The following is a 27738-nucleotide window of genomic DNA, read 5'->3' on the forward strand; positions in this document are numbered from 1 at the left end:
GCCAACAGTAAAGTGAATAGTTGACCTCTCTTCTGGGAATAAGAAATCAGGAGCTGGGGGAGGGAGAGAAAGTAGAAGAATCAGATTTATAGAGAAATGTGTTTAAAATATTAAATTCTTAATCATTAGTGGCCTAGTGGACAGAGCATGGGCTGGGAGTCAGAAAGACCTATGTTCTAATCCCAGCTCTGCCTCTTCTCTGCTGTGTGACCTTGGGCAAGTTACTTAACTTCTCTGTGTCTCAGTTACCTCATCTGTAAAATAGGTATTAAGATTGAGCCCTATGTGGGACAGGGACTTTGTCCAACCTGATTACCTTGAATCTACCCCAGCACTTAGTACAGTGCCTGGCACATAGTAAGCACTTAACAAATACAACTAGTAGTAGTAGTAGTAGTAGTAGTAGTAGTAGTAGTAGTAGTAGTGAGTTGGCTCACCTAAACTGGCCTCATTCCACTACTCTTATAAATCAGTGATTGATTTGAACAATTACAAGGCTTTGGCAGGTGTGTTTTAGTCCTTTCTCTATGCTGAAATTCTCTCCGATCAGGAACGTAGGCTGTGACCAGTTCCATGTCAAAGCTCTAAAAAGCCATAAATAGTAAAAGCAGAGAGAATTATAGGCTAAAGTGTGCCCCTTTAGGGATTTCGTATAATATACTATTCCTTTCAGAGAGGTACCAAAGAAAAAATAATAAACAACCTGCAATTTGAGCAGCGCTAGTTACGCATTCCGACAATGCATCCTTCACCTTCGCTCTTCCTTTCAATGCATTTCCAGTCACAAGTCAACATGAAAATTAGTCTGGCAGTGGTATATGGGGGAGCACAGCAGAAGCCAGCGGTGCTGAAAAACGTAAAGTGGTCCGACTATGGAAATGATCCATGTGCATCCAAGAGGGACAGTTTATTCCATGTGGGTCTGCATCCAAGATTTCCTTTTAGAATGGAGCTCCTGAAGAGCTAGAACTCAGTCTCCATTTCTTAGGGAGCAAATCTTGCATAAGAACTCAGCCACAGGCATGGGACCATAAAGACATTAGAGAAGGCCTAAAAAGCAACCAGGATACAGCATGTTCTGCAAGTCGGAGCTTTTATGAAAATGAGAAAATGTGGTCTCTGACCCTGTCATGCCTGAAAGACACACTGCTAGGGCACTGGTAATAGCAATTATGCTAATAAAGGTCGTTAAGTGCTTACTATGTTACCAAGCACTGAACTGAGCACTGTCTTGTCTTATGCTGTCGAGTCATCTCCCACCCATAGCGACACCATGGACACATCTCTCCCAGAATGCCCCACCTCCATCTGCAATCATTTTGGTAGTATATCCATAGAGTTTTCTTGGAAAAAATAGAGAAGTGGTTTAGTATTGCCTTCTTCTGTGCAGTAAACTTGAGTCTCTGCCCTCGACTCTCTCCCATGCCGCTGCTGCCCAGCACAGGTGAGTTTTGACTTGTAGCAGATTGCCTTCCACTTGCTAGCCACTGCCCAAGCTAGGAATGGAATGGGTATGGCTCTGCTCAACTCTCCCTTCCATAGCCAAGACCTGTAGAGTACTGGAAACTCTCCAGGTGTGATCCTGAGAGGGGGACTGAACACTGTGGAAGATACAGAATATTCAGGTTGGACACAGTCCCTGTCCCACCTGGGGCTCACGGTCTAGAGGGAGTAGGATTTAATCCCTGTTTTACAGATGAAACTGATGGTCAGAGAAGTTAAGTGACTTGCCCAAGGTCACACAACAGATAAGTGATGGAGCTGGGCTTAGAACCCAGGTCATCTGACTCTTAGGCCCATGCCCTTTCCACTAGTCCATGCTGCTTCCCTACATGTACATGGCACTATAGTAAGTAGTAACTAAAGTGACTAAATCTTAAGATTTTGGTTTTTCGGTGTGGGGGTTTTTGGGGGGTTTTTCTGTGTTTTAAAAACCCTGTTCTGTATAGCCCAGGGCCACACACCACAGACACTCTATCAGTATTTGACAAAGATGGCAGCAGCCACTCCAAGGGTGTAGGTGTGCTGATTCTCATTTTGCTCAGACCCTAAAACCACTCTGATCCTGAAGGGAAACCAAGTCGTGGGATTGACTCTTTCTAGAACCAAATCCAAAGAATTTCTGGCTGAGGAACTAGGACAACAAAGTACCTCTTCCCACATCCCCCCCTTCCTCGGCCCCCACAAGAAGGCTTCTAACCCAGGACAATATAATCAGAGTTCTCTTTGTTTGAATGTTTGAAACCCCTGAAATGTTACTTCTGTTTGGCTCTGGGGAAGTGTAAAGATTTCCCAGCCTAAGCCAAACATTTAAAATGTAGTTGAGAGGAACTTCTGAGCTCCAGGGAGACAGCTAGAGAACACTGCCAGAGCTACAATTTCAGAAGTAGAAAAGGACAGAAATTATTAATCATTTAGCTCTGGGGAGCTGTCATTGCCTCACAACTAGAGTTAAAATAGCATGCTTGCATGAGTGTGTGTATGTGTGTGTTAAATTTGAATTAGTTTTCAAGTTAATAAATTTAATCTGTCACAAATTTAAAATTAAAATGACCCTGCAAAAAAAAACAACCTATCATTTCTCTTCTGAGTAACTGGAACCAAGTGAGACATCACCCAGAGGCAGAGAAACTAGTATCAGTCTCCCAAAATGTAGGTGATTGGGTTGTGAATTCAGTCTTAGTACCAGAACATTGCAGTGTATTCATGGAAAATCCGCATATAAGGGAACGCAAGCCACAGAATAGGTCAGTCCAGCTAACTAGTGAAATGCATTTCATACTGACATGAAAACAAGAGAAAGCAAAGCCAGGCCTGAACTACTTTTACTTAAAGGGATCAGCAACTAACCGGACTGAATGACAACACAGCGCCAAGATACACTCTCCAAGCAGAGATTTGCGATGACCAAGATTTAGGAGATGAAAAGTACATAGCAGTTCTCCCAGACCATTTCAGAAACTTTAGCTTTAATAGAGGACAGAGGCTGCAACCAGAGGAGACCACATCATAGCTCAATTGCAATGTATGTCCTGTTAGGCCTACTGTATTTACTCTTAAATTTGCTGCCATGGCATAATTGTCCCACTCTGATTTGGGGGGGGGGGGGGGGAATGGAAGATTATATTTTATACTACATAATTTAGGCAGTAGTTGCACCCAGTTTAGGGTAAGGGGAGGAGGGGTAGAAGGGTGCGAATACACAATAAAGGATGCAGGAAGCTAATTCAGGAATTTACTTATTGTATGCAGCATTTGGGAGAGTATAAAAGAAGAGATGCAGTCTAAAATGCCTTCTCCTCATCCTTCTCCCCTCCTTTCCATCTCCTTTTATCCTTTGCTAACCGTGATTTTTATATGACCCACCTAATGACCTCTGTTTCAATGGCTCAAAAATTATTTAAGGCAGTGGTGTAATTATGCAAGTAAATATGGTATGTTATTAAAGGGTGTGTGGGAGTGCCTGTGTGTAAGGAGTGTTGAAGTACATTACAACATCCTAGAAAAGAGGCAAACAAGTTTTAAGCACCAGTATGTCTTAAAGGACATAGTTGAGCTCTGTGATTTTTGGTTTTGAGGTTTGTTTGTTTATTTTTTTAACCTCAGAAAAAAGCCCTGGAAAAATACTTTGGGGCAATGAGGAAGAAAAATATTCCTCAATAATGCTGGGCTGAGCCTAGGGACTCCAAAGGGCAGGGAAGTTTCTCTTTCACCTTATTTCCTAGTCTGTGTTTGCTCTCTTGACATTCATGAGCTTCTCTACTCCATCTTAATCCATCCCTTTCTCCTGGAAATATTATCCAACTTGGCTTCACTGACACTGTCCTCTCCTGGTTCTCCTCCTATCTCATTCTGCTCATTCTCAGGCTCTTTCAGGCTCCTCCTTTGCCTGCCACCCTCTAGCTGTGGAGGGTCCCTTAAATCACAGATCTGGGTTCCGTGCTATTCTCCATCTACACCCACTCCCTTGGAGAAATCAAAGCAATTAAAGAAATCAAATCAATGAGAAGCAGCGTGGCTCTGTGGAAAGAGCCCAGACTTTGGAGTCAGAGGTCATGGCTTCGAATCCTGGCTCCACCACTTATCAACTGTGTGACTTTGGGCAAGTCTCTTCACTTCTCTGGGCCTCAGTTCCCTCATCTGTAAAATGGGGATTAAAGACTGTGAATCCCCTGTGGACAACCTGATCACCTTGTAACCTCCCCAGCACTTAGAACAGTGCTTTACACATAGTATGCGCTTAATAAATGCCATTATTATTATTTTTATTATAATCTCTCTCCTGGCTTCAACTACCATCCCAAATCTACATCTCCAGCCCTGACCACTCTCCTCCTCTGCAGGCTAAAATTTCCTCTTGCCTTTGGTATATCTCTACCTGGATGTCCCACCACCACCCCCTGCTAAATGTGTCCAAACCAGAACTCCTTATTTTCCAACACAAACCCTATCCTCCTCCTGTCTTTCCCATCACTGTAGACAATGCCACTATTTTCCTATAGCCTACAACCCACATATTCAATGTCAGTTATATCTTAACAACATCCTAAAAATCTGCCCTATTCTTTCCACCCAACTGCTATTATGCTGATCCAAGCATTTATTTTATCTCACCTTGACTACTGGATCTGCCTCCTCACTGTCTCCTGTCTTTCCTAACTCCAATCAATCAATCAATCAATCAGTTGTATTTATTGAGCACTTACTGTGTGCAGAGCACTGTACTAAGCGCTTGGAAAGTACAAGTTGGCAACATGTAGAGATAGTCCCTACCCAACAGTGGGCTCACAGACTAGAAGGGGGAGACAGAGGAAAAAAAACCAAAACATACTAACAAAATAAAATAAATAGAATAGATATGTACAAGTAAAATAAATAGAGTAATAAATACGTACAAACATATACATATATACAGGTGCTGGGGGGAAGGGAAGGAGGTAGGGTGGGGGGGATGAAGAGAGGGAGAAGGGGGAGAGGAAGGAGGGGGCTCAGTCTGGGAAGGCCTCCTGGAGGAAGTGAGCTCTCAGTAGGGCCTTGAACTCCAGTCCATACCTCACTTTGCTGCCTAGATGATTTTTCTAAAAAAAAAAACCCCAATTAGGTCCATATTTCCCCTCTCCTCAAGATGCTCCAGAAACAGCATGGCCTAGTAGCAAGAGCACAGGCTTGGGAGTCAAAGGATGTGGGTTCTAATCCCATTCACCACTTGTCTGCTGTATGACCTTGGGCAAGTTACTTAACTTGTCTGTTCCTCAGTTACCTCATCTGTAAAATGGGGATTAAGACTGTGAGCACCATGTGGGACAACCTGATTACCTTGTATCTATCCCAGCACTTAGAACAGTGCTTGGCATGTAGTAAGCACTTAACAAATGCCATAATTATTATTGTTGCTATTGCCCAACCACCTCCCCTTCAAACAGATATTCCTTATCATTGGCTTTAAAGCACTCATTCGGTTTGCCCCCTCCTATCTTACCTTTCTCTCCTCTGTCTACAGCCCAGCCCACACATTTCACTCCTCTAGGGTCAGCTAACTCACTGTGCCTCGATCTCATCTATCTCAGCACCATCCCCTTTCTCACGTCCTCCCCATAACCTGCAACATATACACCAGACCACTACTCTCCCCACCTTCACAGCCTTATTACAGTCACATCTCCTCCAAGAGACCTTCACATATTAAGCCATTTTCCCCTCAGCTCCCTCTCCATTCTGCATTGTTCTGTGCACTTGAATCTGTACCCTTTAAACACATGATATTCACCCCACCCGCAGGCCCACAACATGTAGGTAAGTATCCATAATTAATGTCTATTTCCCCCTCTAGACTGTAAACTTGTGGGAAGGGAACATTTCATCTATTTCTACCAGTGGCCTAGTGAAAAGAGCATGGGCTTGGGAGTTTGAAGACCTGGATTTTAATCCCGGCTCTTCCACTTGGCTGCTATGTGACCTTGGGCAAGTATCCTGGAATGTCTTTCCAAATCCTGACTGTGTCAACTTTTTGGGTTTTTTTTTTCCTGTTCTTGAGAGATCAGGTGTCACAGCTGACAGCTTAGTTTCCCCACCAAAAGAAGATGTGATCCAAATCATGGTTTCTTCCCTTCTGCCCTCTCTTTCACTTCCTCTCCCCTCATGGAAACACTCTTAAAGTTTTGACTCTTGTATTAATTAGGAAGGTGAATAACACAAAAGGTGCTAATCAATCCTATCTATTGAGTGTTTAACTGTGGACAGAGTACTTTACTAAGCACTTGGAGTACAATACAGCAGAGGTTTTTTCAATGTTTTTATGGAGTTTACTAAGCACTATACTAAACTCTGGGGTAGATGGAAGCTAATCAGGTCGGACACAGTCCATGTCCCACATGAGGCTCACAGTCTTAATCCACATTTTACAAGTGAGGTAATAATAATAGTAATAATAGCATTTATTAAGTGCTTACTATGTGGAAAGCACTGTTCTAAGCACTGGGAAGGTTACAAGGTAATCAAGGTGTCCCATGGGGGGCTCACAATCTTAATCCCCATTTTACAGATGAAGTAACTGAGGCACAGAGAAGTTGCCCAAAGTCACACAGCTGACAAATGGTGGAGCCAGGATTTGAACCCATGAGCCTGTGCTCTTTCCACTGAGCCACAGAGAAGTTGAGACTTGTCCAAGGCCCACAGCAGATAAGTGGAAGAGCCAGGATTAAAACCCAGATCATCTGACTCCCCCCGGGCCTATGCTCCTTGCCCCAGGCCACACTGTTTCTCTTTGGTAGACACGTCGGAGGACATTTTCCCTGCTTACAATCTAGCAGGGGAGATAGACATTAATATAATTAAGTAAATTATGGATATGTACATAAGTGCTATGGGCTTGAGGGTGGAGTGAATATTGTGGTTAAGGAGCACAGATCCAAGTGAATAGATGACTCAGGAGAGAGAGGGAGCTGGGGAAAACAGGGCTTCATCGGAAGCAGACCTTTTGGAGGGGTTGGTAGACAAGATCCTTGCCCACAAGGAGCTTACCCTAGTGATCATTCCTCTATGTCTTCAAATCACAGTTTGTGCAAAGAACAGTTTCTCAACAAGGGTAACTGACCAGTGGGACCTACCTCAGTGTCAGGGGGCAGTCAGCATCTATCCTTGGATGGTTGAAGCAGGAGAGGATATAGAAGTCCTCATTTTTCTTCCCACAGCTGACAACTTCACCATCATCTGGCTATTTCCACAGTATTCACGTGACTGCAATGAATTGCCCACAGCATACTTTAAATGATCTCGTTGGATTAAGTTAGCTTTTTGTGAAATCTGTATGCCAGGAATGGGGCCCTGTTCTTCTCGTTTCTTGTGGTGGGTAGAGAGAAAAACCAGTTGTTCTTTTTTTTTTTTTTTGCCCCTTTCTTTGACTCATACTTTTCCCTCAAGTTGAGCAGAATTTTTCACGCCCTTTGTGTCACTGTGTATTTGCAGTGAATATGATCTGGGAAAAAATAATATCGGACCTTCTCTGAGTGACGAGTAAGATGTCACCACCTGGAGGTAGGTCCCACTGGGTCACTTATCCTCGGCGGCTGCGATCAAACCTTAAGCCGAGTTGGCCCCACTGTCCTCTGGCCCCAAGACAAACCGAGTGAAACTCAGAGAACGGTGGACAGCTGGAGCAGAAAGAATGTAGGCTGTATTGCAGCATATCCAGGAGAGCTAAGAGAACACACACACTCTTTTTAGAAGTGACACGGCCTAACAGCAAAGGCGGGAGATTTTTTTGTTGACTTTTGACTTTTTTCCCCCCCCTCTTCTGGGCTAGCCTCCTCGCATCTGTCCTGTGGGTGCAGATAGAATTATGAGTCGCATTAGGAATTTTGAAAATGATGTGCAGCGGTCATCCAAGAGTGAACTTTGAAAAGAGCCTCCCTCTTTTGCAAGCAAAGAAACAGTCTGTACCCTTGGCTGGTTGTAAACCCTTGAGATTTCCGGGACCCAAAGCAAAGGAGGGATAGCTGGCTGAGAGAGGGAACCAGGATAGGAGTGTGTCCCCCACCCTTCCAGGATTTCTCCCTCCCGATGTTATTTCGGGAGAAAGGGATTAAATCAATTTCCATCAACACTAACTGATCAGGCTTAAAAGGGGGAAACCTCCTGTGGGTCCGTGGGATGAATCCAGTTGGTGAGTATAGTTTGAATAATGAAGTAAGCATTGCAGGGCACAGTAAACTCCAGGCATAGGGTACCATGCTACTCCACCAATTCAGGTATGGCACGAGGCCAGCTCTGTGCCCAGCAATAGTAGGGGTTTGGTGGGTTGGCTTTAGAGCACCTGTAATGTCACTCGGGGGTCCACCTCAGGAGCACCAGGAACCATGATCTCATCCTGCATCACTCTGAACTCACTCCCCTTCAGGTACTATCATCTGTCTTGCCGCCGACCTCTCGCCTACATCCTGCCTCTTGCTTGGAATGGCCTCCCTCCTCGAATCTGACAGACAATGACTCTCCCCACCTTCAAAGCCTTATTGAAAGCACATCTCCTTCCCTGACTAAGCCCCCTATTTCCTCTTCTCCCATCCCTTCTCCGTCACCCTGAATTGCTCCCTTTTTTCATCCCTCCTCCCAGCCCCACAGCACTTATGTACCTATCTGTAAGTTATTTATTTATATGAATATCTGTCTCCCCTACTCTAGACTGTAACCTCATTGTGGTCAGGGAGTATGTTTATTGTATTGTACTCTCCTAGGAGCTTAGTACAGTGCTCTGCACACAAAAAATACGATTCACTGATCGATTGAATGAATGAGGGAGAGTAATAGGAGAACCCACTACCTGTACTGGTATTTATTGAGCATGTCTTTTGTTCCCATAGGACTTGTCTCTAGAGTTCCATATGGTGGCACCCAACCCAGAAGAACGTTTAAAATGATATAAGGAAGCTCTAAGAATGAGCTCCACTGCAGTCACTCCCCCTACCACCTAGAGTGGCACGTGCTGCGTTCCTCCCTCTTTTCTCTAACTCCCTCTCCCTTCCGTGTTGTCTACACCCATGGATCTGTACTCTCTGGGCACTTGGTATTCACTCCACCCTCAGCCCCACAGCATTTCTGTCCATATCCGTAATTTATTTATATTTGTCTCCCAGTCTAAACTTTAAGCTCATTGTGGGCAAGGAATGTGCCTACCCCCTCTGTTGTGTTTATACTCTCCCAAGCACTTAATACGGTGCTCTGGACACAGACGCATGAAATTCATACTGTTGATGACTTGGTTGATTGACCAGATTGGTGACTTGGGTCTGTGCAGCTCCTGAAGCATGATTTCTAATATTTTTTTTTAATGGCATTTATAAGCGCTTACTATGTGCAAAGCACTGTTCTAAGCACTGGGGAGGTTACAAGGTGATCAGGTTGTCCCACAGGGGGCTCACAGTCTTAATCCCCATTTTACAGATGAGGGAACTGAGGCCCAGAGAAGTGAAGTGACTTGCCCAAAGTCACACAGCTGACAATTGGCAGAGCCGGGATTTGAACCCATGCCCTCTGACTCCAAAACCCGGGCTCTTTCCACTGAGCCACGCTGCTTCTCCTAATTGACTCCATTCTGGAGAACCAGTTCTTTGAGGAGCCCTGACAATGGCGAGTAAGTTTCAGGCCCCGAGAATCTGTGCCAAGATGCTTTTTGGGGCGGTATTTGTTAAGCACTTAGTTTGTGTCAGGCACTGAAACTAAGTGCTGGGGTAGAAAAGGTAAGTCAGGTTGGGCACTGTCCCACATGGGGCTCACGGTCTTAATCCCCATTTTACAGATGAGGTAACTGAGATCCAGAGAAGTTAAAAGACTTGCCCAAGGTCACACGCAGCTGACTTCTAACTCCCAGGCCCATGCTCTATCCACTAGGCCACACTGCTGCCCTTGTTGCCTGGCAGGGACTTTTGTCATAGAAGGCAAGGAAAGGGGAGAAGAAAATCTGGCGTGCTGACTTTTCCCCACTGTAGTAGAATCACAAATGAAAAGATGGTGAACTCTACCCTGCTGAGAAAGAAATCTTGGCTTGGCTTTCAGAAGAATTTGTAGTATTTTCTGCTGAAGGGCCTTGGATTATTGTCAGTTAGCTCTACAGGGTAGATGTGTTTTCTTCTCTTAAAACCTGACACCTGGGCAGCATAAGTGATTCTATGGAACCTCTCTATCTAGAAATTAGTTTCTTTCCATTCTTTGGTGTTTAACTTACTGTCAAGAAAAAAAATAGCCCGAAGTTTTTATCCCCACCATGTAAATCTCTCTCCATAATTTCTTATCCACAGCCGATGGGGGAATATGTTCAAAGTTGTTTTAAAACTCCAGAATGAGTACTGGTGCCCAAGAGGCCTTCCACACTTAAGCCCTCTTTTCCCCTTCTCCCACTCCCTTCTGCATAACCGATACACTTGGATTCTTATCCCTGGGATTCACTCCACACTCAGCCCCAAAGTACTTTATGTACATGTCCATAATTATTTTAGTGTCTGTCTCTGCCTCTAGACTGTAAGCTCCTGTGGGCAGGGCAAATGACTCTCATCTCCACTGTACTCTCCCAAACACTTAGTTCAGTTCTCTGCATGCAATAAGCACTCAGTGAATACCACTGATGGATTGGTTGATTGGTGTCAGCCCTGGGAAGGTGCCAGGAACATGGCGTCGATTCCAGGCTTTGTCACTTCTCCCGGAATGGTAGTTTTCAGCAGCCTTGTGTGGAAGTCTCTTTGTGGGAGTCTCTTTGAAGATGTGATTTGTGTACATTTTGGACCATTGTTTCAGGAAGAGCCCACCTGCTTGGTCCTGAGGTGGATGGGTAGGGGACTGCCTTTAGTCAACAACACTTGCTAAGGTGTTGAGCATCCACCCATGTAAGTCCTTGACTTTCCTAAAATCTAAGGCTGGAGTGGAAAAGAAAAGAGATTGGTGCGACCAGAACTGAAGAAGGAATTACTAATTTCAGTAACCACTTTCAGTTCCCAAATGTCAAATCCCAGCCGAAGGCTTTGGAAGGTTCTCCGTCTGCATTCTGCCAACTGCTCTTTCTGGCAGGAGAATTTCCTGCGGACGTGACCACCCAGCTCTTTCTCCCCCTCGTGTTTTCCAGGGGTTGAAGGAGACTCACCTCAGTGCTTGTTAAAACTCAGCCAGTGCTGTATTGTGGAGAACCCCACGGGACCTCTAAAATTGTACCCTTCAAGTTGTAAATGTCTAAATTGCTTTATCCTCTGTGCCGTCATGGCTAGGCATCTGCCAACCCATAGATTCCTGCGGAGGGTCTGTGGAGATTGGCAGAACATGCAGAAGGGGGCAAAAGTCAGTGGTGGGGACTGTTGGGACTCAGTTGCAAATTAGTGACACTGGAGCCCCTGAAACCCCTTTTCTCAATTCCAAGAAGAAATTTGCTCCCTGCCCACCACTCTCCCTTTCTACAGGACACCCATATTCCTTTGGTTTTCCCTTCCCCATTGTTCCTATCTCATTTCCCCCTCTCTTCCTCCTCCTCCTGCACATCTGACTTAATCAGTCAGAGCTGAGGGTGCAGGGGTTGAGCAAGGCTCATCGGTTCCCCAGAAAACAGCACCTTGCACTCCGCTACCAATCCTGGGTGGCAGTGGGCCGAGGGGATGGGCAGGGCAGGGTGGAGAGGGGAGAGGGTATGGCTTGCTGCATTTCATTTTGATAATCCTTGGAAATAGAGTGTCAATTTGGACATAAACCATGGAAAGACTTGGCTCACCTACTTTCTGTCTTGAGTTTTCTGCCTTGGGCTCAGGGAAGTGCTCTCTTGCAGCCCAGGGATAATGGCCACCCTCAGTATGGCCGATTGTGAATGTGGTCCAAAGGCATCCGAGCCTACAAATTTAACTTGATTCCACCACTCTCAGGGGTGGAATCCTGGAAACGGGCAGGGGTAGAGCTGGAAAGGGGCATTAGGGGTCTCAGGGCAGAAGCATGCCTAAACCACCCAAGGAAGGGGAGGATGAGGATGGAAAGTCCTTAGGTGAATTGTACACAAACAAAGAAAACTCTCCATGAAGGACCCTAGTGCCTGGGGATTTTCCTGGCCTGAAGCTTTATGGTTGGACCACACACTTCACCTCCATTACTGTTTCACTACCCATTTGTTATTATAGACAAATTTTACCATATTTGACTGGCTAGACTGGCCAGCAGATAAATGGCCATTTCCATTCACGTCAATGAGCAAGTTAGAGGATTTTGGAGAGAGGTTTATGTCTATCCTGAAGTATATATGGTATTCTCAATCACTTTTGTTCTTTTTTTTTAAGTGCAGTACTATAAATTCTTTATGTGAACATGTGACCCCCATGTGAGTAAGAGTGTAGGTATTTTTCATTAAATTCTATAAAGTTCTTTATAGAAAATGTGCCTTCAATTATGTTAACTCCTGCTCTTAAAAATATTCAGCTGCGTTGTTCCTACCATTTGAAAATAGTCAAAATGTCCCGATAAATCCCAGAAGAGATGTCACAGTAATATGTATTCAAAATAATAAAATGCTTTACAGCGGGGCATAAAAAACTTTCAGTTGTACAATCCGTGAAAAGAGAGGTGTTCCCCTTCATTTTACTGCTGCCATTACTTTTATTTGCTTGCTTTCCCAATCCAGGAACTAAATAACTTGAGTTTTTGTACACATATTAAGCAAAAAAACATATCTGAGCTTTTCTTATTAAATGTCCTTTAACTTGCCTTATACTTCAGGGGTTATGGAAAACCAGAGCTTTGAGGGAAATGAGTAGAATGGGGAAAAAAATATTTGTAACAAGAGAACATAAATTGAATGAGAAAGTTGTGGTCTCTCAATCACTAGTATAGTGCAGGGTACACAGTTGGTATTCAGTAAATACTTTTGAATGAATGAGCGGCTGGATTAATGAATGAATGAACGAGTGGGTGGATGGATGGCTGGATGGGTGGATTATGGTGTGCCATTGCTTTTCCCCAGCATTCTGCCCAAGTGATGATTGAAGTACGTTCCTATTGTAAGTTGTAAGAGCAACAGCAAGATCCTTCTCCAAATCATCCAATCCTCTTCACTATTCTTTTACGCCCAGAAACAAAGGCAATGTCTCTAAGGCACACTCAGATAACCCAGGCACATCTACTCAGAAGGCTAAATGTGAAGCCGAGAGCTGAAATTTTTTCTTTCCGTTCCTGGGGAAGTTTCTGGGATCTGGTAGGAGTGAGACTGGCTTCCCCCTCCCAGACTGTTATGAAGATCAACAAGTACTAAAGCACTCTGAAAATACAAAGTGCTTTATAAGTGCTGCGGCACAACCCTCAGCCCTGTACTGATCAGGCTCCCGCCAGAAATATCACAGCTACTCAAGGCCTGTCCTTTGCTTTGTAAATTGTTGAATCTAGAAAGCCTAACTAGCTTCCCTGCTTTCTCAGCTGACGTCTTTTCTTTCCTTCCTTCCCTAGGCACTAGGTGAATCCGGGTGAAGGTTGCATTCAAGTGTTTCTATCATCATCATCAATCATATTTATTGAGCGCTTACTATGTGCAGAGCACTGTACTAAGCGCTTATATGAATCTTTGGCATCTCCTCTCATAGCAACCCACAGGGCACCATTATTATCACCACAATGGATTTTTATAAGTTCAGCCAGTTGACTATTTCACACACCATATATTATTTATGCTGGCTGCCAAAGGATTTCCCAAATATTGCCACCTTTGTTCTCTCTGTTTCCTTAATATCCAGCCTTCTATTTTGCAAATAGGGAAGCGAAGACTGAGACCTTGTCTAAGGCCTGGTTATTAAGAGATGGAGACAGGTTTTACCTCTTCTTCCATGACGTTCAATAAGGGACTCCATTTCTAACAGCCTTAGAGGAAGCAGCGTAGCCTAGTGGAAAGAACAATAGCCTGGTAGTCAGAGGACCTGGGTTCTAATCCCGGCTCTGCCACTTGTCGATATGATCAGGAAATGTATCTACCAACTCTGTTATATTGTACTCTCCCAAGTGCTTAGTACAGTACTGCACACAGTAAGGGCTCAGTAAATATGATTGATTGATTATCTGCTGAGTGACCTTGGGCAAGTCACTTCTGTGCCTCACTTACTTCATCAGTAAAATGGGATTAAGACTGAGCCCTATGTAGGACAGGACTGTGTCCAACCCGATTATTGTGCATCTGCCCCAGCATTTAATACAGTGCCTGGCACATAATAAGTGCTTAACAACTACCATTCAAAAAAAAAAGACTGAATCCTAATACTAAATATACTTCTTTGTCTTCCTCATTTTTCCCCATCTCCACCTCTGCCAAACTAAATGTGCAATGAATATATAAAATGGGGCTTGAATGCCTTAATCAAGTTAAATTTAGTTACAAATGTCTTTATTTTGAATGGTGGGGATATTAAAGGGTCACCCACTTGCCAGAATAAAATATAACTAAACATCCATTCAACAAGAGTGAAATATTTATTCAACTCTAGTAAGGCACATGCTTTTCCAATCAGCTTTTGCTTATAAAAATATATAAACAGTAACTGTATACAGAGGACTAATTGCCCAACAACTGGGTGATATGTTAAAGAATTGGCCCCAGGCCTAAGAGGTAAGGGGAGTGGAGCCCAAGATGGCAAAGAGTTTAGGTGAAATTCTTCTGTGTCTTGTGTATGTGCTGTCATCCAGGGTCAAGCCTCCTTCTTCCCGAGGTGCATACTCGGCAACAAATAGCAAATTGGAAAGGCAGCCAAATTGACCTACCTGTGTCTAAGAAAATGGAAAGTTATAAAGGGAACTTACTCTGGTTATTCCAATTATTCTGATTTATTCATTAAATCACATAAGGGGAAAGACCCATGGTAGGGTCTCAGGAGACCATCCCCAGGAGTCAAGACTGCAGATCTTGATTTAACACTACTTACATTATGACTAAAGATCACGATCTTTTTCATCATTTGCCCAGACTCCTTCATCACTCACCTTCTCTCTTGCTCCCCATCGCTGTGCTGATCAGTACTCTTCAAACCATCAGATTCAGTTCATTTCAGTTGACAAGGTACAGAGAGTGGTTAATAGGAAATCATTTGTAGTGAATTCTAGGTGGCTGGCGCTGACTTTGGTTCTCTGGCCAAAGGCAGCCATTCTATTAGCTTAGTCAAGGGAGTGGAAAGGGATAGCAGTAATAGTAATAACAGTTATTATTATTATTATTATTATGGTATTTGTTAAGCACTTACTGTGTGTCAAGTGCTGGTCTAAGTATTGGGGTAGGTGCAAGTTACAAGATACAAGTCAGACATAGTCTCCGACCCAGAATGGGGCTCACAGTCTAAGTCCTTTTGTTCCTCTCCCTTCTGCATCACCCTGACTTGCTCCCTTTATTCATCCTCCAACCCCACAACACTTATGTAATTTATTTTTGTATTTTTATGTGTGTCACCCCCCTCTAGACTGAAAGCTCATTGTGGGCAGGGAATGTGTTATATTGTACACGCCCAAGTGCTTAGTGCAGTGCTCTGCACACAGTAGGTGCTCAATAAATAAGATTGATTGAAGTAGGTGGGCAAACAGCTATTGAATCCCCATTTTACAAATGAGGAAGCTGGGCACAGAGAGGTTAAGTGACATGCCCAAGCTCACTCAGCAGGCAAATGGGTCTGAGTCCCAAACCCTGGCTCTTTCCACTAGGCCATGCTGTTTCTCTTAAGGGATTAAGGAGTGAAACTGCTGTGGAGGCTACTGTCCGCCTCCTCACTGGTCTTCCTGCCTTTGGCCTCTCCCCTCTCTTGTCCACATTTCACTCTATTGCCTGAATCGTTGTTCTAAAACTTGTCGTTTCCACTCCTCAAAAACTTTAACAGTTACCCATCACTCTCTGGAGCAAGTAGAAACAATTAACCACCGGCTTTAAGAAAACCCCTCAGCTGTCTTCCCCCTTACTTATCCACTTTCTTTTTTCACTACACCAAATTTCACCTTCCCGCTGTGCATCATTTTCAATTCTCCTCCCTCCAATTCCTTACTCACACTCTCCCCACTTCAAATCCACCAGAGCACAGCTCTCCTCATCTGCAAAGCCCTTCTAAAATCCAACCAGTATTTTCCCCAGTTCACTTTTTTTCTCCAAGGTCATACTCTCTCAACTATCACTTTACCACTTTTGCATCACTGAAGCACTTATGTACCCACAATGATCCATAACTCTGCTTCCTCCTTTCCTTAAATTATTTTGTGTTGGCATTACATTTAGATTGGATACTCTTTCAGGGCAGGGATGGTGTCGACTCCCAAGTAAGGGGCTCTGCACACAGTAAACACTCCATAAATTCCTTTGATTGAATGGTATAAAATTGTGATCACTGTGTTCACTGACAAGGAACACATCACTTGCCAGAGAAAGAATTTAGAAAGTTGTAAAGTGGGATCTGGATTCTCTTTGGTTTTTATTTTTGCATCTGATTTCAAACTCAGCCTGAAGAAATACCCAGTTGGTCAGAAGTCCCTGCCAGCATGCTGGGTTTGATGTTTTGCTTCAGGTTTTAATATTTGTTTCCATACTTTTGAACTCAGTCAACTGCACTATTCCACCAGGGTGTCACAAAGTAACTCCCTTTTAAGTCATGGATTTGATTTAGCATTTCTGGGGATGTTCATCCTACGACTATTTTCCTTCCTGTTATGTGTGCCATTTTTATAATTTGAGCCCCCTTTTATCTTGGACTTTCTGTGATACATTTCCACTGAGCTTTTCCAGTGAAAACGCAACAGACACACACACACACACACACACACACAGCCCATTATTTTTTGTGTGCTGAGCATGGAAATCTTTGTCACAGCAATGGATAGTTTTTCTTTTTTTCCAGGCAGATTTGATGCTGAGGCCCTAGAGGTATAGCCTCTGAGTGAAAACCAAAGCTGCTTGAACTGCCAGCTTTCCCTGGATGCACTCTCCTCTTGGGATATCAGTTTGGAATACCTTGAATGGCTGATTTCCTTGATGTTACCAAGCGTATTTCTGTTACTAAGCTTGTCACCTGGAATGCAGCTGATTTGGATTCTGAGTGACTCCGCCACTTGTCTGCTGTGTGACCTTGGGCAAGTCACGTAACTTCTGTGCCTCAGTTACCTCATCTGTAAAATGGGATTAATATTGTGAGGACCATGTGGCACATGGACTGTGTCCAATCTGATTACTTTGCATTTACCCCAGTGCTTAGTACAGTGCCTTGCACATAGTAAGTGCTTAGCAAATACCATTTAAAAAAAAAAGTGGTTTAGCTTATTGAGAAGTGGACTGGGTTGAGAAAAGAGCAAAAATACTGCATTCTTCCTTAAGAAGGTGCTGGATCCTTCATAGACAGTGAAATTACCTTCCTAACCGTAGCCTTTCAACAGTGACACATTTTGTCCATCTGAATGGAAATATTACCATCAGTAATTTTTAGTGGCCACCCACTGGTTGTGCTGCATTGTACGAGAGACTGGGGAACTTGAATCAAAAAATGCTGGGTCATGAAATGTTGTATATGTTTCTTGTTATGTATGGTTCCCCCTCTGAAAGGGAAAGAAAAGAGCTAATGTGTACTGACGGGCTCTGCTTGCTCGCCACACTAGGTCCTTTGTTTCTTTCATTGTTTATAGCAAGCAGAGTTTTCCACTCCCTTCTGTGGCTGAATACATAGACCAGAATTCACGATTTAGTATTACCAATGGGTTGTTTGTTTACTGTGTTTTGGTACTTTATCCCAGATCGGTATTATATGAATTTGATGCTTACACATCGGTTATTTTCGCTATTTGAACTAGCTTCGGATGAGGGTTAGAGGAAAAGGAAAGAAACCCTTTGATTCTTGTGAATCATGGTGTTGATTAAGTGCTCATACTGTGACAAGCACTGTACCAAGCGATGGGGTGAATACAGCATCGTCAGATCAGAAACTGTCCCTTTCCCACATGGGGCTCACAGTTCAAGGGGGAGAGCAAGCAAGGATCTTATGCCTAATTTACAGATAAAGAAATCTGGGCCCAGGGAGTGTTTAAGTGACTTGCCCAAGACCACATGGCAGGCCAGAGGCAGGGTTAGGCTTAGAACCCAAACCCCCTGATTGGCAGAAATAGACCTAGAAGGTATCCTTCGTGTAAAAGAGGCTCCCCAGACCCCACAAAACTACCCCCACCTTATAAAAAGTCTTCTCTCCTCTGTATCCAGAATAGACTTTTCTAACAAGTTAAACTTTCCCGTTCCATTTAACAAACCTACTTCCAGCCATGGTCTAACTGGAGTTTTTTGTTGTCCTTTATATTTCCTAGCTGGTCAAAAAAGTGCAAGACATGGAAGTTCCAGAAGACCAGACAGACATGGCTCCTGTTGCACATGTACGAGAGTGACCAGGTGCGTATCCAAATTGAACTCTGTTCAGAAAGTGGAGGTGGAGTCCAGTCGGCCCCATCTGCCGCTGGGCAAATGCAGGGCCTGGAACAAGAGGCTGGGAGTCTGGTTCCTTGGCTGGTTGGCGGAGGACGCTATTCATGACCTAATGGGTAGAGCACAGGTCATGGGTTGTTCTAATCCCACCTCTGCCACTCACCTGCTGTGTGACCTTGGGGAAGTCACTTAACTTCCCTGTGCCTCAGTTACCTCACCTATAAAACGGAGATGGATACTGTGAGCCCTATGTGGGACAGGGACTGTGTTCAACCCAATTACCTTGTATCTACTCCAGCACTCAGTGCTTGGCACCTAGTAAGTGCTTAACAAATACCAGTATTATTATTATCTACCCCAGAGCTTAGAACAGTGCTTAACAAATACCACAATTATAATCATTATATTAAGCACTTAATATTGTCATCATCACCACCTCCACCACCCATACGCTTGCCAGGTGGCTTGCACCAGTCACACTGAGAAGCATCGTGGGGCTGAGTGGAAAGAGCCCGGGCTTGGGAGTCAGAGGTCTTGGGTTCTAATCCCAGCTCTGCCACATCAGCTGGGTGACTTTGGGCAAGTCACTTCATTTCTCTGTGCCTCAGTTAACTCATCTGGAAAATGGGGATTAAGACTGTGAGCTCCACATGGGCTAACCTCATTACTTTGTATCTATCCCAGCATTTAGAACAGTGCTCGGCACATAGTAAGTGCTTAACAAATATCATCATCATCATTATTATTATCATCCCCCTTCCTTTGCTATAGCTTCTCCATCAGTGAAATGGGGGCAGAAAAGCCCACTAACACAGGGCCAACAGCTTCTCATCGGGATATACTATGCTTTATTAATCGGACACATGCTTAACAAGCACTGTGATCTGCCCCACAGTCAGCTCTACAGTTTGGATGTTAAAGCCTCTTTCCAAGAAACCCTGGTTAATGTTATCTTAAACATTCAAATCAATTTGAGGTTGTTCGCAAGCTAAATCTCCTTTTCAAAATATGCTGTTTGCTGTCAAAACCTAAAATGCCAGTGTAGCAACGCTACTCCTCCCTGGCTTCATTAAAGTTTAGACTACCCTTGTTCCTGTCCATGCATGGGCATTATACTTGGCGTCCTGGATTCATTTAGCTTGGGTGAGTTGTGAGGGGAGCAGACCACATCCTAGTAGTAAAAACTTATTACGTTCCTGGGCTGAATAAGCTTCTAGTAATAATAATAGATGTGGTATTTGTTAAGCACTTTACTATGTATCAAACACAAGATAATCACATTGTGGGCAGGGATTGTCACTGTTTATAGTTGTATTGAAAAAACAGTAGCAAGGTATGAATGGTGACATACAAAAGGTAAATTAAATTAAGGATTCTGAGCTTGGAACTAGTTTTTATTAGGCTTTGTGTTTATCATTTCATGTGATCTGTTAGGAAATTTTAGGTTACAGCTCAGTATCTTTCCTGGTGATCTTAGGAAGAACTCGAGTTTACAACAGTGATGGGAGCTAGAAATTTCAAAAATGTTTTTTGTGATTAACCAGACGTAATATCTGGCCAGCTGGGGCCTCCAGTTGCTGTGGCCCAGGACAGTTGCATCTGTTCTTTCTCCTTTGTGCAGAAGTAACAACTGTCTTGGCAATGCTCAATGGCCTGCACCCATTCTATAATGCAGATTCCAACCTAACCTCAAATATCAAATTTTACATTAGGGACTGGAGACGTAGCCATAAAGCAATTACTGCGTGGAAGCAAAGAGGTTCACTTCTTGCTAATGTCATCAAAGAATGACCCTCTGAATATTTAATCAAAGATTACAGGATAATTGCTCATACTCCTCTCCTTGTATTTTATCCTTCCTTCCTTTCCTTCCTTTCCATTCTCCCAAGACCTCATGTTTTCCCTAGAGCTGTCCAGGCCATATTCTGAAGCTACTAATTTTAACTGGCTGCTATACAGTCCTGACAGATATTTTGCCCTTCTTCACTCCCCTCCCTCCCTTCTTTCCTCCCTCCCTTCCTTCTTCCCTCTATCTTTCTCTATGTATTTTTCCTTCTTTCTTCCCTTCCTTCCTTCCGTCCTTCCTTCCTTCCTCTCTCTACTTTCTCTTTGCCTTCTTTCCCTCCTTTCTTCTGTCTTTCTTCCTTCCTCTATCTTTTGCTATATACTTTTTCTTTCCTTCTTCCTTCTTCCTTTCCTTCCTTTCTTCTTTCCTTCTCTCCTTCCTCTCTCCCTATCTCTATTTTTCCTTCTTCTTTTCTTCCTTCCTCTATTTTTCTCACTATATTTTCCTTCCTTCGTTTACTTCCATTCCTTCTTCTAGCATTTATGCATGTCTCTGAAAATTACCGTATAGCTCTAAGACCAAGATGCGGGTTTGGAGCCATTTTTAGCACTAAAAAAATTAAGAGGCTTATTTTAAAATAGCCATCTAAGCAACTGTGCCCTCAGACCCTCCAGCAGCTGGAACCCCTTCCTCCTTTCCTCAACTTACAAATCTCCCCAAGATGGGTGGAATCCTGGACACACTCAGTCCTGGAAAAAGAGAAAAAACAAGATCAGTGAAGTCTTTTTTGCCTTTCTTTTGGGTATATGCCTCAGACCATCCTGTTCTGTATGCCTGTCCCTGAATATCATGCTCTAATTTATGGGACAGAAGGAGAAAGAGGACTTAATGTATATTTATTAAAAATATCAGTCAGTGGTACTTATTGAGAGCTTACTGGTTGCAGAGCACTACACTAAGCTCTTGGGAAAGTAAGTCGAATAAATAGGTATGATCCCTTCCCTCATGGAGCATATATTCTAGTAATTTCATTACTTGTCTTATGCTGTCGAGTCATCTCTGACCCATAGCAACTCCATGGATACATCTCTCCCAGAACGCCCCATTCTCTATCTGCAATCACTGTGGTAGTGTATCCATAGCGTTTTCTTGGTAAAAATATGGAAGTAGTTTACCGTTGCCTTCTTCTGCGCAGTAAACTTGAGTCTCCTCCCTCAACTCTCTCCCATGGTACTGCTGCCCAGGTGCTGACAATATGATGGAAGAGACAGTAGACGTAAATTGTCAATTTAACCATAGTTACAATTAAGAAAATAGATATAAGCTAACCCAAGTGAATAAAGAACACTAATGAGAAATAAGAAGTCGATAAATAAAATAATGACAAATACGAGTGCTGAGTTGGCTGTTCAGATGACATGATCACAAAGTGATCATGGGAAGCAGCATGGCTTACTGGAAAAAGCATGGGCCTGGGATTCAAAGGACCTGGGTTCTAATTCCAACTGTACCACCTGTCTGCTGTGTGCCCTTGGACGTCACTTAATTTCCCTTTGCCTCAGTTTCCTCATCTGTAAAATAGGGGATTCAATGCCCAGTCTTCTTCCTACTTATACCGTGGCCCCATATGGTACAGGGACTATTTCCAACCTGAATGATTTGTAATAATAATAATGATGGTATTTGTTAAGCACTTCCTATGTGCCAGGCACTGTTCTAAGCATTTGGGTAGATAACAATAATAATGATGATGGCATTTATTAAGCGCTTACTATATGCAAAGCACTATTCTAAGCGCTGGGGAGGCTACAAGGTGATCAGGTTGTCCCACGTGGGACTCACAAGCTAATCAAGCTAATTAATCAAGCTAGATGCAATCAAGCTAATCAAGCTAGGTGCAAGCTAATCAGGTTGGAAACAGTCCTTGTCCCACAGAGGGCTCACATTCTTAATCCTCATTTTCTAGATGAGGAAACTGAGGCCTAGAGAAATGAAGTGACTTGCCAAAGGTCATGCAGCAGACTTTTGAACCTAGGTCCCCCTGACTCCCAAGTCCATGCTCTATCCATTAGGCTATGCTGCTTTCCATCAATCCCAGCACTTAGAATAGTAAGCACTTAACAAATACCATTAACAAAGTCGGATGGTATGGAGTAATCACTCAGGGAATACTTCCTAGAAGAGGTAAATTTTTAGGAGGCAGTTTGCCATCCTTTTTTTGGTAAATGGTCTTTGAGCATTGGTGAAGTTAAACGTGAATGCTCATCCCCACTCTGCTGGCTGAAGAGCAAGGTAATAGTTTGGATTTGGCCGTGAACCTCTGGGAGCCAGCTGTGCACCCCGAGAAGGCTCTGGGTAGAGAAGCTGCAAAGAACTACTGTCACGGATCAGAATCTAAACTAAAACATCCCAAAAATACATCCATAGCATCAACCCTTTTGAAAAAGTCAGGACAATCCTAGAGAATTCACTGTTGAATGCAGGAACTTAAAGATGGTGGTAGAGTGGATAAAGCACGGACCTGGGAATCAGAAGGTCATGGGTTCTAATCCTGGCTCTGCCACATGTCAGCTGTGTGATTTGGGGGCAAGTCACTTCACTTTTCTGTGCCCCATTCTGTAAAATGGGGATTGAGACTGTGAGCCCCATGTGGGACAAAGACTGTGTCCAACCCAATTTGCCTGTATCCACCCCAGCACTTAGTATAGTGCTTGGCACGTAGTAAGTGCTTAATAAATACCACAGTTATTATCATCATCATCATTATTATCACTGATAATAATAATAATAATTTTTTAAGATGCCCTCATCAGAGAAACCACAGGATATGCACAGCCATGATCACATCAAGCCTACCCTTAGGCCAAGGGGCAAATCCTGTCATAAGTGTGAAAACAAAAACACCACCTGGGTGTCTCCCCATGAAGTTTGCATTGAGACCTTTAGGGGCTCTTGGGTCAAAAGGCACAGTACCAGATTGAGTGTCATGGAATGCGTTTGAATTCCAGAATGAAGCCCGATAACTAGGAGGAAAAAGAATTCCAGGGGTTTGGGCCAAGGTTGCAAAGCACACAGGTTCTGCTGAGTCAGAGCCCCCCAGCTGGTGATGGGAGTTGTGTATCTGCCAGGCTGACCCTCTCGGGTTATGCTATTATAAAACATCACATGTGGGGTGCGGGGGTGGGGGGAATATTCCAATTTTCAAGTTTCATTTTACGTGGTTTACACTTAATGCTTGGGAATACCGGGAAGCCAGTTCTGCCCCTGAACAACATCAGGGCTGGACAGGCCCACAGGCTGTGAACCACATCTAGGCCGTGGTCTGGATTCAGTTTGGCTTTAAGCCAGCAGCTTCGACATGTGGCCACTCTGACCTCGCTCGGATCCAGCCATCCGTCCTTGGAGCAACTTCCCAGCAGGCCGTGACCCCCAGGCGAACTAGCAGGTTGGGGGCGGTTATTGACTGTATCTGCAGCTGACCTTGAGGCAGGAAAGACACCTCAGAGGGAGGCGGCTGCGTTTCTGAAATTAAACCATTACCCCCCCCACTCCCCCACTTCTCCTCTCTTCAGTGTAATCGGCCAGTCCACAACCAATTACAAAATGTGGTAAGTAGCTGGAGGCCAAAATAATTACTCAGCCCTACTGCTTGTAGCACTGAAGAGGGAAGGGAGAGAATACATACTTTGAATAATGACTTAAATTGGAGCTAGATGGAACCTCTAGATGACATTTAGGACATCGCCCTGCCCCAGGAAGGTTTTAAACCAACCATTTATAGCAGATATATTTCTATCTTGTTCAGCATCAACCTTAATCAGTTGAGCCTCCATTCGGTTGATGGTCTCCTTGATTTTTGAGAACTCCTCCCTCCCTTCAAGTACCCCAGCATCTTCGATGTTGAATTTATGGGTCTCATCCATCCATTATTCGATCTTGATGTTTCTGCAGGAGCTGGGATTATTCCCACTAGACTCACTAGGAACAGATGGGGGTTACATGAGCCAAATCCTATCACCTTATTTCATGGGCTTATCATGCCTTCTCTTGTCTTGTTTTTAAAATGAGATGTTCATTCCAGGCATCTAAGTGGCCTGATTACCCCTGGAGGAATTGGTTGAAGCAAAGTGGAAGGTAACTTGAAGGAGGCTGCCGTTTCAGGAAGTTGCACTGCTCTCTTGGGTACCTTGAACAAGCTCTCATGGAAGATGTGCCTCTAGAGTATAAGTTTATTGTGGGTAGGGAACGTGCCTATCAACTCTGTTGTACTCTCCCAAGCGCTTAGTACAGTGCTGTGCATACAGTAAGGGCTCAATAAGTGTCACTGATTCTTTGATTGATGTACACTGGGCATCAGTTGAAGCTTCAAGGTTAGCCGCCAAATGCCTTAGCATCGGGAGAAAGGGTACAGGGAAAAAGGGCTCTCACCAGAGGTGAAAATGGCACAGAGGACAAAGGACAGAAGAGAAAGTGCATTTCTAGAACTTAATAAGTTCATCACTGTGGAAATTACCCCAGTTAAGCTCCCAGAGTAAAACCGCTGAATGCTGAGGAAAACCAGGCTGCATCCCTCAGAAGCACAAAACCAATATTTTCACCCATCTCTCATCCATTTATGAAAAAACCAGAAGACGGAGAAAGAAATAAAGGAAAAAAAATACCGAGGGCATGTGGTACTTACATAATTGAATCAGAGCCTGAGTAGATGTAATCTGGAAATGGTTTCCATATGACTTTGAATAAGTTCTTTTACAGACGGGCTTGTGAGCATTTCACATGAACACTCTGTCAGACACACCTTCCAGCTCTGCACTGTATGCAGTGGACCGTCACTTAGTTACCATAGAGTGAAGTTTGATGGGGTGTCGGCGGGCCACAAGACCATATCAGAGCCTCTGTATTTGGTTCTTGGGTAAGTTGTGATCAGCAAGGGTCACTCAGTAGGCAAGAGAGCATAGTCTGAGGTGGCTGACTTCTTCCTTTTACTCAGGAGATTTACTCTGGGCTAAAGAGCCTCTCTCTGAGCCTTGGAACAGTGTGAAATGTGAAGTCCACTTCAGGCTGTTTGTTACTTCTCTCCTGACACTGCTAGTGGAGTGGCCTCTGGGCCCTTTTCTCTAGCCTACCATAATCACTTTTCCTCACCTTACCTACTGAGGTTTCTCTTCTATTTCTTCCCAAGGTCCCAGAAAAATACTTCTCCATCCTCCTGTCCTACCTGGAGGGGCTGAAGGGCAGTGCCAGGGATCTGACCGTGCAAAAAGCCGAGTCTCTCATGAAAGAGCTGGACGCCACTGAGCCCAACGACCCCAATCTCTCGGCGAAGGCCGAGCGGATCCGACAAGTCCTCCAGCTGTTGTCATAAATGGGATCGGCCTTGGCTCCTTCTAAGAAACATCTCCTTCCCAAAGACACCGCTCCAGACATGAAAGGATCCCTACCCCACCCTCATCCCCACAACCAAACCTTTCTTGCGTGAAGCGATTTTTTTTTTGTTACTTGCGAAATCAGATCTTTCCCCAAGCACATTATCAGGAGGTAAAAACACTCTGTTGTTTAAACCTATCATTTTCACTCCTGGGTACAAGCTCTCGGTATGTCCAGTGATCTCATTTTAAGTGATCTGATCTTATCTTGGAAGGAGAGTGAATGATCCTTTTGTGTCTTTTAAATTCTCCCGGATCAGAATGGAATCGCAATGAAGTGGTGGAGAGAGGCCCAAATCCTTGGCTTATGAAGGCCTTTAGGCCCCAGTGAGTCTTTCACAAAGAGACCGTTTTTTCAGGACAGGAGATAGAGTACAGCACTCCCTCTGCCAGCTGAAATCCATCTCTGCCGGCCTCAGGCGCCCATCGCAGGGGTTTGGACGAGCTCATTTCCAACCAGCCCGTCAAGGGTCTGGTCATAAATTTACTCGTAACCTGCCCGAGCTCCGACATCCAGAGCTTTGGGACTTTTTTCATTTTCCCGGTCGATTTCAAGCTTTCTGGTGTCCCACGGCACTTGTTGCTTAGTGACGGGACAAACACAAGGCAGTGAATCAACTAGGCCATGTACCTGGATGGGCTGGAATGGGTTGATTGTGATTTTAATAAAAATGAAATCCATAAATTGTGCTGTAACTGTGTTTTGGCTGTCCGCTAAATTTCATTTTCATTTGCCTTGTGTGATTGTCTTTCAGTTTAGTTCATTTGTATTCAGTTGCCTTGACGTCTATATGAATGGCTCTCGTCTCGGGGGCGGGGAGGGCAGGAGTTGTGTGGTGAGGGGGCAGCATTGTAGATGTGGTGCTAGAAAACAAGGCCATTAATTAGGATTTCGTCAGGCTGGAGAGCTGATGTTAATAGCAGCTCTAATTGACCACTTGTTCTCAACCAGTCTTGCCAACCTGATTCTTTAAATGTTTGGCAGTTTACAGCATTTGGCTGGGTTTTCCCAACCACGAAATACTACAATTCTTTAAAAAAAAATAAAATAAAAGGGTAATATACTTACTGTTCCAAAAGCAGTTTAAACATTGCACCCTCTTTAAATCATATCCATTGTGAGCCAAACATTCTGAGTGATACAAGATGTGCTGTGAGAGCCAGGGTAACTATAATGGAATTTAATACAAATGCTAAGCCAAGGTAGAATAACTGATGTCAGAGAGAACGTGGTTACCAAGTATTTTTGCAGCAGGATCAATCCAACAGCTATTTGGGAATTTACAGCCATATTTTTGTTTCCATCTTCTTTCTCTCCCCCATTCCTGCTCCTTTCTAGACACAAACACACACACACACACACACACACACACACACACACACACACACACACACACACACAGCTCTCTGATTTCTGCTACATCCTCTTATTATGTTGTCATATTACTGGGTCTTTTTAATTGAAATCCTGCAATTCATCTGAATGTTTTCCATTCCCCTTCTTTTGGAGAGATCCAGGAGCTGTGAGCCCACTGATAGTCATATTGGAACCCATATTCAGACCCCTGTGATGCGTGTTTTTAATTGACTCTGAAGACCCGCTCCCCATTCCATTGTAATTCAGCCAGAACATCAAAGGCCCAATCTCCTGATGAGCCAGGATCATGGAAACCCTCATGCAGGAGATTGAACAAAACACATGTGTCAGCCCCAAAAGGACACACATTGCCTCCTCAGATCTTCAGTGAACTGATGTCTTCCATTTGAGTGATGTTGCTGTTGGTTGAGTGGATCAGAAGATGCTCATATCCAACCTGCTCGCCTTGTCATGCAGGAAATGACCATATGGTGTGCGAGGGTGAGTTCTTTGGGCAGGCTGCCTGGCGGGCATCTGGTTTTAGCAGACTTTAAATTCAGCAGGGCAACAGATTTTTTTTTTCTTAACCATTTGTGGGAAAAATTATGAGGTCATTTACCTGTCAACTTGAATGTGTTCACCCCACTTGCTTTTCCATTTCTGGTGTTCTGTGCTGACTACAATAAGAAAAACAATGCCTCCTTCATCCTGTCATTCCTTCCCTTACCTCTTCTTCTAAGATCACAGTCTG

At 43.9% G+C, this 27738-nt stretch overlaps 1 protein-coding gene and 1 non-coding gene across 2 annotated transcripts in view; one reads left to right on the plus strand and one right to left on the minus strand.

The window, feature by feature from the left end:
* C21H7orf50 (chromosome 21 C7orf50 homolog) overlaps positions 1-26316 on the plus strand; it is a 63354-nt gene extending 37038 nt beyond the window's left edge. Inside the window, exons 2-3 of the mRNA XM_038763912.1 lie at positions 18304-18385; positions 25387-26316. Of these exons, the coding sequence (XP_038619840.1) occupies positions 18304-18385; positions 25387-25569 (265 nt within the window). The 3' untranslated portion in view covers positions 25570-26316. The remainder of the gene's footprint in view (positions 1-18303; positions 18386-25386) is intronic.
* Positions 1455-1592, minus strand: LOC119943017. Its single transcript, XR_005455504.1, has one exon. It is a non-coding gene; the product is annotated as a small nucleolar RNA SNORA7 (small nucleolar RNA).
* Positions 26317-27738: the final 1422 nt, after the last annotated feature.

The sequence above is a fragment of the Tachyglossus aculeatus genome, chromosome 21 (genome assembly GCF_015852505.1).
Source record: "Tachyglossus aculeatus isolate mTacAcu1 chromosome 21, mTacAcu1.pri, whole genome shotgun sequence".
Taxonomy (NCBI): Eukaryota; Metazoa; Chordata; class Mammalia; order Monotremata; family Tachyglossidae; genus Tachyglossus; species Tachyglossus aculeatus.